The sequence below is a fragment of the Halichoeres trimaculatus genome, unplaced genomic scaffold, assembly GCF_033239565.1.
Source record: "Halichoeres trimaculatus isolate MK-OKI-2021-1 unplaced genomic scaffold, fHalTri1.1 fHalTri1_scaffold_15, whole genome shotgun sequence".
NCBI lineage: Eukaryota > Metazoa > Chordata > Actinopteri > Labriformes > Labridae > Halichoeres > Halichoeres trimaculatus.
This window is the reverse complement of record NW_027437193.1, coordinates 29814484-29829557: the sequence shown is the minus strand read 5'-3', so window position 1 is coordinate 29829557 and position 15074 is coordinate 29814484. Positions and strand designations below refer to the sequence as shown.

Sequence of the window (15074 nt, the reverse complement as noted above, 5' to 3'; positions counted from 1 at the left end):
AACAATAATGGAGACTGTTATCACAAAGGAGCTAACATGTAAAATAACAAAAAGTAGTCATGTGCCAACAACATGGTGTCCATCGTAGATTGCTCTCTAATAAAACTAACAGTTCAACACCCGGTAACAAACTCAAAGTTTTAAAAGTGTTCCTTATCTGTGAGCTAAGTTGTCTGTTTTACTTTTTTATTTTTTTTAAATCAATAAGCTGGTATTTACCCAAACATAGGTCTAGCATCCAGTGCAAGAAGACTTACTCATTTCATAGAACAAGCTGATAAACGTGTGTGCTGTTACAGTTTCCAAGATGACACAAGCCTCAATTTTTGTTACACAATTTAACTTTTAAAACTTACCTGACAAACCTGCAGATGCTGAGTATTTTAAATTATGGAGACAGACTTTGGGTAGAAAATTTACAGACCTTCAAGAAAATTAGCAACTTCTTTCAGATGAAAAAGGGGAAGAAATGTTAAATGAGGTGGAAGTTGTTTACAGAGCAAGCAGAGATGGATATGATTGGTTGGCTGAGGGATGCTTTCCAGGGAAAAGAGATATTTAAGGTGATGGAGGCCTTTCAGAGAGACAGAGAGTACACTTCAGAGCAAAAAAGAGAGTTTCACCAAGAGCTGGCAGTAAGTTAGTTATCATGACAGCTTGTCAGGTGGTGAAAGAGTCCTCCAGGATGAGACCGCCATCCAGGGAGAGGTGAAAGTGATAAAGAGGGCGTCCATAAAGGAAGCAGGGGATGGAATTATGAGTCATTCAACAAAGACAGGAAATTATGAGACAGACACACACTCAAAAAAACTGACGGAGTGTGTGCGTGGCTGGAAAGAGGCTTGCTCATGACTGCAGAAGACTTTGTAAACACACGATTGAGGTGACAAGGTTGTTCAGTATCAACAGTCATATCAGGGATTGCTTGAGCCTGTAGATTGATTGGAGGAAATGTTGCTGTGTCATAAGTGACTGCAACATATCGTCACCCTATTGAAACAATGGCCCAAGTCACTTTTTGACAAAAATGAGTTTTTGGCTTAAATCATCTCTTGATTATGCTGGCCATCTCTGGTAAAATCTCGTAAATCTTTAGTTAAAAAATCATGCTCTTTATACCCTATAGGACACTGGTCCAGGCCCGGCCCTTGGCATAGGCGCCCTGGCGGCCGCCAAGGGCACCATCCACTGGTGGGGGCCCGAATAAATATTGGTTCGGTGTTCATTTGCTGGCGTGAAATAAAAGACAAGGAGGGATGTCTGACCGATGCCGACTTGGCTCTTCTATTGCTGGACTTGTAAGTACTTGTTGATTGTTTACCATCCGTTTACAGTATTCTTGAGAACGTACCAGTATGTAGTTTTGTTTCGACCTAATTCAAGTGTGGGATATCGCCAGCTCGTGGTTGTCTTTACTTTTATTTACTTCACCAGGACGAGCGCAGGGGCGACTTCACGGTAATAAAACCAGTTGAACTTAGCGATTTTAAACATCCTCATTTAGTCAAAATTAAATAAATCACCTCGTCGCTATCCATCCAGCAAGCAGCCGCTGAAGACAGAAGCACACTTTTGAGTGAAGTCCTGGCTTCTGTGATTCACCTACAAAACAAATGCACGTGACCGGCAGATCTGTACCTTTACGGCAGTATGCACACGCTAGCGCTCATGGGTAGTTGAGTTCTCTTTCCGGTCCGGTTTGCCTTGGTTGTATTGTTTTGTTGATTATCTTAATGACAAGAAGTGGGATGTTACCATCTTGTAATCGAGAGAGAGGTATTTGGAATTGCACTTTTCCCCCCCAGGGACTTTTGCACTAAACTTGGAAGTGTTATTTATTTTTATTTATTTTTATTATGGTTCTAAATATTCCAATGATGTGCGTTTTTTGCTAATTGCACTGTTCTGCAAAGTTTTAAGATTTTCTGTATTGTTTTTATTTTCACAAAAGTTCTGTTTGTAAAGTTTTAGTGCGTATTGAACAAATAAAGAATGTACATATGTTTACCTTCACAATTTATTATATATTTATTTTATTGTATGTATGTTAGCGTGTGTGCCGCGGAGGGCGGAGGTGGCACGTTTTTGTCTTTTGCCTAGGGCGCCTGGTGAGCTAGAGCCGGCCCTGCAGTGGTCTATGTCAAGAGGGTGACTTAGGCTATTGTATTTATAGCCTAAGTCAAAATTTTGGATTATCTGGGATAAAATGTATGACTTGTGCACCTTGAGAAGCTTCCATGATGGTGGCTGCTTCAAGGAGAAACAGAAACTTTAGAGCAGAAGAAGCTGTAAACATGATTCTTCAATCAGTTTCTACTGGTGTGTAGTTAGGTTCACCATCATAAAGGCTAGGGTATAATGTAGAGTAGTAATTTAGTCAAAATTTCACGAGTTATATTTTACCTACAAATTTAGCTACTTCTAGCTAGCTACCTATTCCTGGCTAGCACTCTTATTTCTGTATCAATGCTCTGTATTCGGTCAAGGTTTTTTGTGTTTACCCAAAAACTTGAAAAAATTAGTTAGGCCATTATTTTAACAGGGTGACAATATGAGAACTAGGGACACCTTTCTGTCAGAAAGAACCAGGTCCTACTGCAAAAATGCAGAAACAGTGACATGTATGTGGAGCTGTGATGGCTGCGGGTTGAGTTTTAAAGATCAGCTGGCCACTGGCAACTATTCATGAGGATTAATTTATCCTTAGCAGCTGTTTGATTCCCTAAAAACAAACTCAAATGTCACAAATGGAGACATTATTTTTAATCACAAAGGAAAAATTAGCTACCTTCACTGAATGATTAAGAATTGTTTTATAATGATTAAGACAATGGCATGTATTACATTGTTGCTGCTCTGCTGACAATTACTGGGATAATTTATGTTTTCGTGATGACTAAATGATTGTTATTCCTTCTAATGCCAGTGTTTTCATAACATGTGAACTTTTAAAGTATTTGGTATGAATAATGAGCCAATTATATAACACCTGGTCTGCCTATTACTATTAATAAACTGCTAATTATCATAATTGAATGGTTTCTATGTTTAGTATCCACTGAGACAAAAATGGACAGACATGTAAACAAAGAATGAGCAGACAGTTAGTCATGACTTAGTAATCATCCACAGATCATTAGTATCCATAAGTCACAAGTGACCCGGAAAATTAGAAGTTAAGCTAACTAGCACGCTGTATGAATCACGCAATTGTTAGAAATTCTGAGTCTGTGTGTGAGTGTCTCAGAGGAGGTTTGAGCCAAAAGTTTGTGTGAGAGGCCTCTTCACTGCTTTTCTAAAAAGTCTCTGTAAGTACTGGGAGCTCTCAGAGATGGCGAGACCACCCACAGTGGATCGTGTGTGTACACATGTGCACGCACCTTTAGCCAAATTGAATGTTCCAGGTCGTTACTTGTGTCCAGCTGGGCTGTGCAGGGGAACCAGGCGTCCGTCGGTTTGTTGTCGCTCACCTCAAGGTGCTGATACCTGCAGAGCTTCACACAAAACACAAGGCGTGAAATATGAAATGGATGTTAAACAATACATGGAGTCTTTAAGTTACGTTTTTCTGTTGTCCAAAAAGGGGGACGGATGGTCTTAGCTGACCTTGTAATACAACTTGTTCATCCCATAAGATATATGATCTAATATTTCCATTTGTCACTTACTCCACGTCATACTCATGTCTCATATAATCTAAATTACGTGTTTTGGCCCCAAATCCATGAATTCTTTTTGTTCTCCTGAGAAGAGTCGATATATTCTCTGGCAGTGAAGCAGATGAAGGGTCGTGCTGACTTTATCCGTGGCAGTTTGATTCTGATGTTTATTACACCTTCCCTTGTATGAACGCTGCAGTGTGAAAAATCCCAGGAGATCTGCCAGTTCACCGATGCTGGAACCAGCACGTTTGACATCAGCGATGAAATCTGCTTCAACTCTGTTGCGTCAACTCTGTCCTTTCTTACTTATTTTCTGTTGCATGTGACCTACTTGGTAAAGAAGCCTGGTGCTGATGTGAGCACATTTCCCAAACTGTATCATAATTCAGAGGCAATAATGGAAGGAGGAGGTCTTTTGTGACAGCTGACGTTTTATAGGGAGATGTCAGAGATGAGTAATAATCAACTTGTGTAGTAAAAAGAAAGAACATGCAATGCCGCAATAGAAAGGTGTGCCAAAATATCATCAGATTTATGTGCAAGGCCCTTTTTCTTCAGACCTGACTTAATCGGTCTCTACTTTGCTGTGTCACCTTGACCCAAAGAGCTCTGAAAGTTTGTGTTAACACCTTGGCCAGTGTTTGTCTCAAGTGAAGACAGGCCTCCCACCTTGAGATAGATTTCAGTCTCAGTAAAACTTTGAAAGCAGAGGGAGGTGATAGGGAAAGCAGAATGATCCATGGTACATTCCTTTTGGGTTGTACTGATTTCAATGGGATTTACACACCACTTCTTTCAGGGTCAAGGTTAGTGTTTTTCAATCTTGATACGTACTTTATGTCAATGCTAAGTGGTGTAAGGCCTTATTTTTCCCCACAAGGTGAGAAGAAGGAGGTGAGGACGACGTGCTGGTTCTCAGGTGAAAGCTAAGAAGTGACAACATGGACCTGTCCTTCCATCCATTGTTATTGGGAATACCAGAAGGCGGAGTCGCATAATGCTATTCGCAGACATGGCTAACAGAGCTAACACCAGACACAAAACCCACATTGGAAGAGCTTCACCTGCTATGAGCAGACAGGATCCAGGAGACAGAGACTGAACAGACTGCTGAAGAAGCTCAGTCCTGGACCCTGTGGAGGTGAAGGCTGGCTGACTGGACAATGATGGACAAGCTATTATCACCTACTTTTGTTTTTCTTGATTGCTGCTGTGACTCCTAAATTTCCCCTTGGGGGTAAATAAAGTATATTCTATTCTATTCTATTCTTCTATTCTATTCTATTCTATTCTATTCTATTCTATTCTATTCTATTCTATTCTATTCTTATGTGTATTATTACAGTGCTGGAGCAAAGTTTGGCTGATGTCCAACATGTTAAATTTTCTAGATTTATCTAAATCCATACACACCATTTTAAGGGCCTGTGTCCACTGTCTGTCAGCACCTTTCTAAAACATACAGGCTGACATATTTCACCTGTAGCACAGGACTGGCTGACCAAAGAGATGCAGACCCTGCTCTCTTAATAAATCTCTGCAGAAATCCAAACAGTCATACAAAATGTGCAACCAAATCACAGCGTACACTACAAAGTCATCTGTGACAGCCTCTGTCAATCTCCCCGAACAGTCGGGTCTAACCCTCCTGGTCTCTCTCTTGATCAGAGATGCTGATCCAGATCACCTGGGCTTGCTTGAAGGGTGTTATGTTAATGATGCAAGCCATTAGCTTTTTAGCAGGCTTTTATACTCATTCTTCATGGCAATTTGAGGTGATATGGTTGTTCAAAACTGCATGAAAACAACTCATACTGCTTAAAGAGGGGGTATTTTTATGTCCCTTATTTTAATCATGGATATAAAGTAACAATGCTGGACACAATCTGTTCTAAAAAATACCACGAGATCCTCAAAGGACTTACGTAAATGATGATGTTATCACACTGGGATATCCTATCTTGTTTGTGACATATTGAAGAGGTGGGCCTTGAACACCAAAGACTGCCTAGCTCCTCTCAAAACGGATCCCCACAAGGAATGCCCAGTCTTGAAGAGGCAGCAGCTACATCAAAAAGTTTCAGACAGTTACTGGTTTTCTAAGGGCCGCTTACACGAAAGTGGTTTTGGGTTGAAGCGCAAAAGTATTGCTGCATTTCACTCTCGCATTTACTCGGAAACGCAGTTTTAGCTGGCCTAAAACTCAAACTTTTGAAAACGGCCTCCAGAGTGGAATTTTTCTGAAACACCGCCGCTACCGTTGCTTTGTAAACAGTAAGCTGCCGTTTTCAATGGAAATTGACATTATGCTCCACTTCGCGCAGGCACATCAGTTGTGGACAGTTGTGGACTACCATGTTGTGCTTGTGCTGCTCAATCTACTGAATCTGCTGATTGTCTTTCAACAAAATGTGCATCTGTTGCTCCACTTCTGCACTTAGCATTCGCCGATACCCCAGATAATCAGCCCAACTCTACTTCAGTGGAGATCAACCAAAAGTTTCTGGATAAGACAGTTATAGCGCCAACTACAGGCCTGGCATACATACTACAGTATTTTTAGTTTTCAGTTTCTACGTAAACGCAGATTGTTTTCATTTTGTTTTAGCATTTTCGGATGAAACGTTCTGTAAACAGGGCCTAAAACACCAGTGATAGAGAAATAGGGACTTTTTTGAAGTTGTAAATCACATCACGCTGCCACGGGGAAACCAGAACAACAGACAATAAAGCCTAAAAGAAAGTACAATGTATACTTGGTTAAGTACCATCACTTGGAAAAAACTTTATTGTGGAGTAATCTCCCTGTTAATAAACGTCTTATTTATTTGCCTATTCATTCAGAGATACTAATGGGGAATGATTTTGTTTATAACTTCAAAGACTCTGAGATTTTAAGAAAAGGATCAGGACTTGAACCCTTTGCTGGCTGTTCTTGGGTCACATCTACTGTGATTTCATGTTGTTGCTAGCTTGAAATGCTGCATTTTGATGCTAAAAACAACAAACATTAAGAAAAAAAAAAACATTTTCTCCCAAAAATCCCAGATTTTCAGGGCATCTTTGTCCCCCACCTCCAGATTGTGTACTTTTGATTGAGGTCACTGAGATCAGAGAGTGCAGGACTTGAAAGCTTTACAATTAAAAAAGAAGGATTGTGTTCAGTAAGCAGACAAGGGAAGTGATCCCTGAAGTGTTGATAAAGTAGAGTGGGTGTGAGATCATTTCAGCAGCACAGATTTGAACGTGTTCAAGTTTTGAGAACCATGTCTGGTACCTTGTTGAGTGATGGCTCTCCTGTGACAGCACTGGCGGGACAGCGGCTGGGGTCCTGGTGAGAAGCTGTAGCCACGTAAGCCCATTGGTCTGTGTATCCCAGAGGAGTGAAGTAACCACAGTCCTGCACGCTGGAGCCCCGCTCAAACTCCTCACACACACCATCACCGTCAAAAACATAACACTGACTGGGTTCACCTGGTGGGGAAGGAGAGGAAGGAGAAGAGGAGAATTTATGAAAGATATTAAACCTGGTTTCTTCAGAGAGCAGAATATGTCCCCTCTCTACTGTTAGACTTCCATCCAGATCAATTTGTCGATGAATCCAAACTGAGTGAATATATTTTCTATTTTCTTTGGCCCCTTTAAATGTTATTCACACAGAATTCAACAATATCTTTCTCTCTGTGCTGTCAGCAGACAGTAAATTAATGTGCGAAAGGAACTTTGACTTCACTTCATTACTGTAGATCCCAATAAATTCCCCATGCTAATAGGCAGTACGAGGACTCAGTGTGTAACTTGGAGTTAGTTAAATCCCCAGAAAACCATCAAAGGGCCCTGGGTATCTATAAGTCACCAAGTGACAACAGCAGCAGCGTGTGTTACAAAGAAATGTTATAAGTCTCAGAGGGCCACTTCAGTATTTTAAGGCTGTCAGAGTTAATGTGATAGTAACGCTGTAGATGGCAAATAGAAACTTTTTAGTTTCTGGGCTTTTTGAATGACATGTTTAGCCTCAAAGCCCCGACAGAAAGTTTTCTCAACCCATCCAGTGTTATGAGGATTTACTGCCTGTGTGACCTGAGTTACCACTGGAGTAGGTTGAGTCTTTCTGGGCAAGCACATGGCTGAAACACAGCGCACTCCCTCCTCCTCCTCCTACTCCTCCTCTTGTCCAAACTGTCCAGGCATCTTATTTGCAAACCAGCAAACACATGTAAACTTTTGCTTCAGCATGAAAACAACAGGAAATGAATTTTGAGTGGTGAAAAATTTAACTGGCCAATGTAGGATACTTGTTGTATGGGGTGTCAAATGTAAAAAATTCAGCCACTGTTTAAAAGGTGACATTTTTAGTCCAGTTCACGTTTCTCACAATTAGCTTGTTTTTCTTTCATTTGACACTGAAATTCACGCAAAACAGGATGTTCTATATACTTGGTAAAAATATGAACACATTAAAATATTTAGATCTAGATTTGACACATTGGCCTCCAATTTCGTAGACCATGCGGAAACGCAGGCGCACCTGCCCTGCGCCGGCTTTAGCCGCGTGGACAGGGTGTGACCGGTGCATTTTGCAAGTTTCCTGCAGTGCCAAGAGAGGCGCAGTCCAAGCGCAGAGGAGTGCAGAGGTGCGCGTCCACGTCTCGCTCCGCCAATCAAATGAGCGCCTCTCCTCGCCTTTAAATGCTCTGCGGCCGAGGCACAAAGTCTGATTGGTCTGACTGATCCCCAGCACCGCGGAAAGTGTGCTGGAAAGACCCGATAGCAGAGACAGTCAGAGTTGCTGTCCCTGCAGCAGGAGAATGGACAGCGGGGTGCGTCACCGTGTGGGCCAGCTCCTGGGACAGATTTAATCTGTTCCTTTGTCATTAATAGGAGTACATAATGAAGAGACAGTTACACAGCTGGCTTATCCATTCAGAATACTTTTGATCCACCTGCACTCCTGGTTTGTCATCGCCAAATAGCAGAACCTTTGGTGATATACTGTATACTCTCCCAGTGTCTCCACCTCATCCTCCTTACAATAATGTACTCCATCTTTTTAGATCACGTTAAAAATAAAGACTAAAACAGAGAAATATGTGAAATCACGGGTAAATCCTGAGTGACATACTTTTATTTTGTCTCTTTTTTCTTCGTCTTTTCTCTCCCTCTTTTCTTTGAATTATATGAAATGAGAGAAGCCAGATATATACTCAGTATCAGATGTTAAGGCTGTTTATTGTTTAATTGTAAGATGTGCATCAAGCTTCCAGCTGCCGTCAGGTTAACTTTCCATTATGACAAACGGCTTTAATCTGACATCAGATGTGACAGGACAGTTAATATAGATATAAATGTATACGCTGGTTCAGACAGTTACATTAAATAATGATTTCTGTGATTGTTTACTGCATTAAAATGTGCCTGACACTCTGGAAACCTGCCTCTGAGGCTTTGTTGACATGTGCGCACATGTGCGCCTGTCACCAAATTACAGCTGCGGAGGGTGCACTCTGCTTTGGGCAGAGGATAGACCAGGTTGGAGCTGGCGAGCTTTCAGCGCACTTTTTTTGGCACTAAATTGTCCCTGCGCCAACATGAATCTGCTGACACTTTCCCCTGATGCGCCGTCAACTCCCCCTGGCGCGCCGTCACACCCATCTCTCCACAGACGGTCTACCAAATTGTCAAATTGGCAGCGCACGGCGGTGCGCCACACAAAATTAACACTGCCCGGGTTACGCCAGGCTTGCGGCCCCTGCGCTGCGCCACGAAATTGGAGCCCTTAGATTTTAATTTAGATTTGGTATTTAGATTTAGTTCTTAGATCTAGACTAAACATTTAGATTAATATTCACTAATTGTGTGTACACATTTTTAACAAGTATATAGAGCATTCTGTTTTGCATGAATTTCGGTCTCAAATGAAAGAAAAACAAGCTAAATGTGAGAAAAGTGAACTAAATCTTTACCATTGTCGCCTTTTTAACAGTGTATAAAATTTCACATCTGGCGCCGCATTGTTGTATCGTGTGATTGTTAAGATGCAAGAGGTTGATGGTTTAGTGTTGAGCTGCTCAAGGTAAACAGGAGTTTTTGAATAAGGCTTGAAAGTTTCTCCTCTCCGATGTTGGTTAGAGTGTTCAAAACTTGAAAATAATCCGATTGTTAGATATTTAATTGAGAAAATATACAAAATCTGGGATTTAGGGCATGTGCTTGGCCAACTGGTCAAGTTCGCCAGGGTTTACTTTCTTGGCATGTTTCCTGCTCTGTCCACTATTGTATTCTCTATAAATAAAAGGTGTAAAACCAAAAGGTATTTAAATTTTGTGATTCATATGCAGTCACTTGTGATTTAACTGTGGACCCTTTTTGGGTAATGGATTGATTTTCCAAACACAGTCCTAACAAATACTATGTCCAACTTTGAAAGCGCTTTGTAATGATTGTGCAGCAAACAAAATGTCATCCTAAGTTTATTTTTCATGCCGTTTGATAAATAAAACCTTCAAAATGTTCAAATCAGGGTTATTTTATGATGGTTAAGAAGAGTTTTAAGCTACATCATCTGATCCCATCAGTGGATGGCGTAACATTCAGCTAAGATGTAATGAGGACGTCTCAGCAAGAAGCAGAGGTGAGGTTGACACCTCCCCTACACCTCTACACCCCAAAATGAGCCTTTGATTTGTTTTTAGTTTGTCTCATTCATGTCCTAAAACCCATCAGTGATCATCCATCATTACTGTTTGATGACAGCTTGTAAGATATGTGTCTGAACGCCAAATCTGAAGTAACTACAGCCAGCAGTTGATACTAACAACTTTCAGCCAAACATTCCTCCACTCTGCTGCTATTTGTCCTGTTTCAAACCATCATGTCCCCCACAAGGAGACGGTCCGGTTCATGGCAAGTGTTTACTCCCCCTTCTGCCCCGCTTGAGCTTCAGCTCACACACTACTTTCCCAATACCTTTGTGAGTTCCAAGGTAAGAACTATTGCAACTGTCAGTGAGGAGGAACATGGTGTGCATGGCTGCAGACCCCAGACTATGATCCTCAGCTGTAAACTGTAAATACTGTTAATGGTACGCCATCACCATTCAGACCATAGAATAGTGTTGGTATTCCCAGAATGTATGTTTTTAAGAGTAGGGATGCGTACCTTTCACATTTGAAATGATACGGTACTGATGCCCGGTATCTGGTAGTTGTAATCGGTACTCTACAGCAGTGTTTCCCAATCCTGGTCCTGGGGACCCCCTGCCCTGCATGTTTTTTATGTTCCCGACTCCAACACACCTGATTCAAATGATCAGCTCGTCATCAAGCTCTGCTGGAGCCTGATAACGAGCCATTCATTTGAATCAGGTGTGCTGGAGTGGGGTAACAGTACCAATTTTCGGTATTTTTGTGTGTATTTATGTAGTAATAAACACTAATTAGTTTAATAATAAAATATCAAAGATTTCCAATTCAACATATTTATTTCTCAATATTTAAACTTGCAATGCTGTGTTGATGTCCAGCATGGCAAATCTCCTACTCTTCCACTTCCTCACAGTCACAAAAGATGACTCTGTACCTATTCTGTACCTATTCCTATAGTGTAATACCAAAGACAGTACATTATTCTACTGATTCTGCTGTTAATTTACATCAAAGTCTTACAGTGTGGTGCAAATCTATGATTAACTCATTACTGCCTAAACTGATTTACAACTGTAATGTGTTCCCGCACTTTCTCATTAGTGATGTGTAAGAACTTATTACATAATGCAGCAAAGTGTATTACATATTGCATTCAAGAATTTTAAAACTAGATGTGGTAGATTATTACAAAATGTGGCATTATTACAAAATGAAGTGAACATTTATCACATTATTACATGTTTGGGCGTTATTACATGATGTGGTGGTACAAGCCAGCCTCATGAGGATCCTCGATAAACAGCAACTTTTAGCACTTCCACATAGACTCCATTTTTACCAACCGTATGTTGCCCCTTGATTGTGACATTGTGTAGCTGATACAATCTTAGGTATTTATAGAATATGAATCAAATTTACAACAACAGTCATCAAAGGGTTAACACTAATGCACAAATCCCAGGTATGTCCATATGAGGAGACCAAATTGAGATTAGATCCATAGTTTCTGATATCTCCCAAAAAAGCCAGAGTGGGGAGCAGATTTGTGCTAAAATTGTATGATTTTTAATGTTATCTGTAGATCCTGCTTATAGAACTCAGTTACTTCTAATTGGAGTACAGTTAATGAGAGCAGAGATGGCATTAAGTTAGGTTGCGTTCTGCCTGTTTTTACTCTTCACATAATCTGTTTCACCTGTAAACACTTCTACTCTGAAATGATTGGTGAATACTACTTGGACTTCAAATATAACAAAAAGCAGAACACTTAACCTGCTGATTATCACACTGACCCTTAAGGACAGAGTCTCCTTTTTTAATGTGGAACTCATAAATAAAGATTAGCTGGATGAGTTCAAAGGTAGGGATTGAGTTTCACTGGAACGCTCTTTTGTTGTGTTTTGGCTTGATTTTGTGTCATTTTGTGTACTGGAAGCAAGCCTGTCTGTTTGACCGGAAAAAAATGAAGGTGCAAGAGACATAAATCTTCCACAGTATCTGACAAAGATAAATGAAGTGTGCTCCTTGGCTGTTATGTGCCTTAGTGATCCACAGCCAGAAATGTAGATGAAATGTTAGACTTTTCAAAGGATGTATTTCACATAGTTTGAGTCTAAACTGGACAAAACAGATGCGTTAAGGTATTATTATTGGTTTGATATATGAAGAAACAGTAGAAAAAAGCTTTTAAAGCAGCAAATATTCATGAAGAAGCCACAAACACATCAGAAGTTTGGCCTCATCGTCACGGGACAGCTGCAGAGGGTCGACAGAGAGCAGTGTCAGAGAGTCAGAGCTGAACAATTGGCTTTAATTAGTCGGAAACAGGATTCATTAGTCAGAGACAATTAAACGACATTGTCATCCTGAGTTCATTTGGCATCACTACAGTGAGTGAACTCACCAAACACCCCACGCTTTATTCGACACCTGTGAAAATGATCAAGTCTCTTCTCTTCCAAGCCCGTGTATTTATCAAGGCTCACAGAGGAAGACAACTCGACAATCCTTGACCTAACTATTAAGACCATCTGTTCCTTATTCACGGTCTGCATGCTGTAATCATATTGTGCAATGTTAGATTACACTTTATTTAATCAGGCAGTTAAAAATTAAATAAAAAAATCAGAGGACTCTGTGAAAACAGATTGGAAGCAGCACTTCTTAAACAAAGGCAGTTTGTTCATGCCTTGCCTGTACTGTCTGTAGTGTGACGGCTATAAAAGCGGTCAGTCTGGTCGCTGCAGAGCTGCAGTTAACAGTAACACCAAAACAGAGCGAAAACAAACCATCACAAAATTCAGCATAGCTGAAGTGAAATGGGTCAAGCAACTGTGGCAAGAAAACCAAAACAAATATTCTGTCTATGACTAAGAAGTGAAACTGAATAATTGGTTTTAAGTGTAGCAATTTGTAGAAACCTGTTTTTGCCAACTTGTTTTCCTTCCTAGTCATGATGTCTTTTATTGTAAAAGAAGAGACGTAATAGCTTCAGTCACGGCATGGCGAGTCCTGGTGGTAAAGGAGAGGGGGGAGGTCTCTGCTGGTTTCCCCCTGACAAATAAATTCACGGGATGATGGAAATTTTATCCCAACATGTTCTCCTCACACAAACCCTTACACCACAGATGAGTAAGTACCATCCCGCAGCTAGTGGAAACAACTCATGGCCTCAAAAAGGAAGCATCTATCATACCGTGTCGTTTTAACTGGAATAATAATAAAATAACATGATCAGTTTCAAAAGCAGTGCTTATATTTAGCCTAGTTTCTGCTGATTGATTTCTGGTCTTTGAGAAAGCAGCCTGTTAGTATGAAAATTGATGTTTTTTTGGTCTTAAGGGCTCTGAGGAGCATCATACCCCACAACAGTGGAGCTGATCTCTTGTGTCATTTTTTATATGCCTAAACATTTCTTTAAAAAATAAAAATAATATTCAAAAGCTAGAGACAAAATGAGAGCAAATATGAAAGCCCTGAATGTGAATGGCAACAACTGAAGTGGCCCATTATGGACAATGGACACTCACAAACGAACAGCATCTACTCTCTCTGTTTTCTGTAGCTGCTTTGAAGAGCTTTAAGCATCATGCATATCTTCCTGTTCATTTTTTTAACCTAAAAAACCTCTCCTAAGTGCAATTTCTTCAAGGACTAAAAAAAAAATAAACTTCTCGTCCAAAGTCACAACAAAAGTCTCTGTTAACATGTCCCAAAGAGTTGATTTTGAAATGTGTCACACCAACACTTACAGTGGGGAAAATAAGTATTGAACATGTCAACTTTTTTCTCATCACATTTATTTCCAAAGATGCAATTCAAACAAAATTTCTACCAGACATTGGTATTAACTCAAATAATCCACACATGAAAAGAAATCACAACATTCAGGTCCATAAATAATGATTATGTGGAATTAAGTACAATAACACAGGAAAAAAGTATTGAACACGCTAACTTAGACTCATCTAATACTTAGTGGAGAAGCCTTTGTTTGCAATGACAGCTTCCAGAAGCTTCTTGTATGTTTTAACTAATGGCCCACACTGCTCAGGTGTGATTTTGACCCATTCCTCTGCACAGATTGTCTTTAAATCATGGATATTCTTTGGTGCCCTCTGGTGAACCCTTTTCTTTAGTTCTTTCCACAAATGTTCAGCTGGATTTAAGTCAGGTGATTGACTAGGCCATTCTAACAGATTGACTTTGCCGTGTGCTTTGGATCGTTGTCCTGCTGGAAGGTCCAGCCACGTCTCATCTTCATCATCCTGGTGGATGGCAGCAGATTCATATCAAGAATTCCCCCATACATGGCTCCATTCATTGCTCCGTCAATTATATGAAGTTTACCAACACCATGAGATGAAAAACAACCCCATACCATGATGCTTCCATCTCCAAACTTCACTGTTGGTGTAGTGTTTTTTGAGTGATGTGCAGTGCCATTTCTCCTCCAAACATGGTATGTAGTATGACAGCCAAAAAGTTCAATTTTGGTCTCATCTGACCAGACAACATTCTCCCAGTATTCTACAGGCTTGTCAAGATGCTGTTTAGGATACTTTAAACATGCTTTAACATGCCTTTTCTTGGGGAATGGAGTTGCAGGCTGAGCGTCCATAGAGGCCATGGCGGTGGAGTGCATTGCCTATCGTTTTCTCTGTAACAAATGTACCTGCTGCCTCCAGGTCTTTCTGGAGCACTTTCAGGGTGGTCCTTGGCTTGTTGAGTACTCTTCTGACTATCTTTCTGACTCCCTGGTCAGAAA

General features: G+C 40.5%; 1 protein-coding gene across 1 annotated transcript in view; it reads right to left on the bottom strand.

Annotated features, from left to right (window-relative positions):
* pappa2 (pappalysin 2) overlaps positions 1-15074 on the bottom strand; it is a 118618-nt gene that overhangs the window by 43046 nt on the left and 60498 nt on the right. The window contains exons 14-15 of the mRNA XM_074687739.1: positions 6940-7136; positions 3381-3494 (exon numbers count right to left, since the gene is read on the bottom strand). Coding sequence (XP_074543840.1) covers positions 3381-3494; positions 6940-7136 — 311 coding nt within the window. The remainder of the gene's footprint in view (positions 1-3380; positions 3495-6939; positions 7137-15074) is intronic.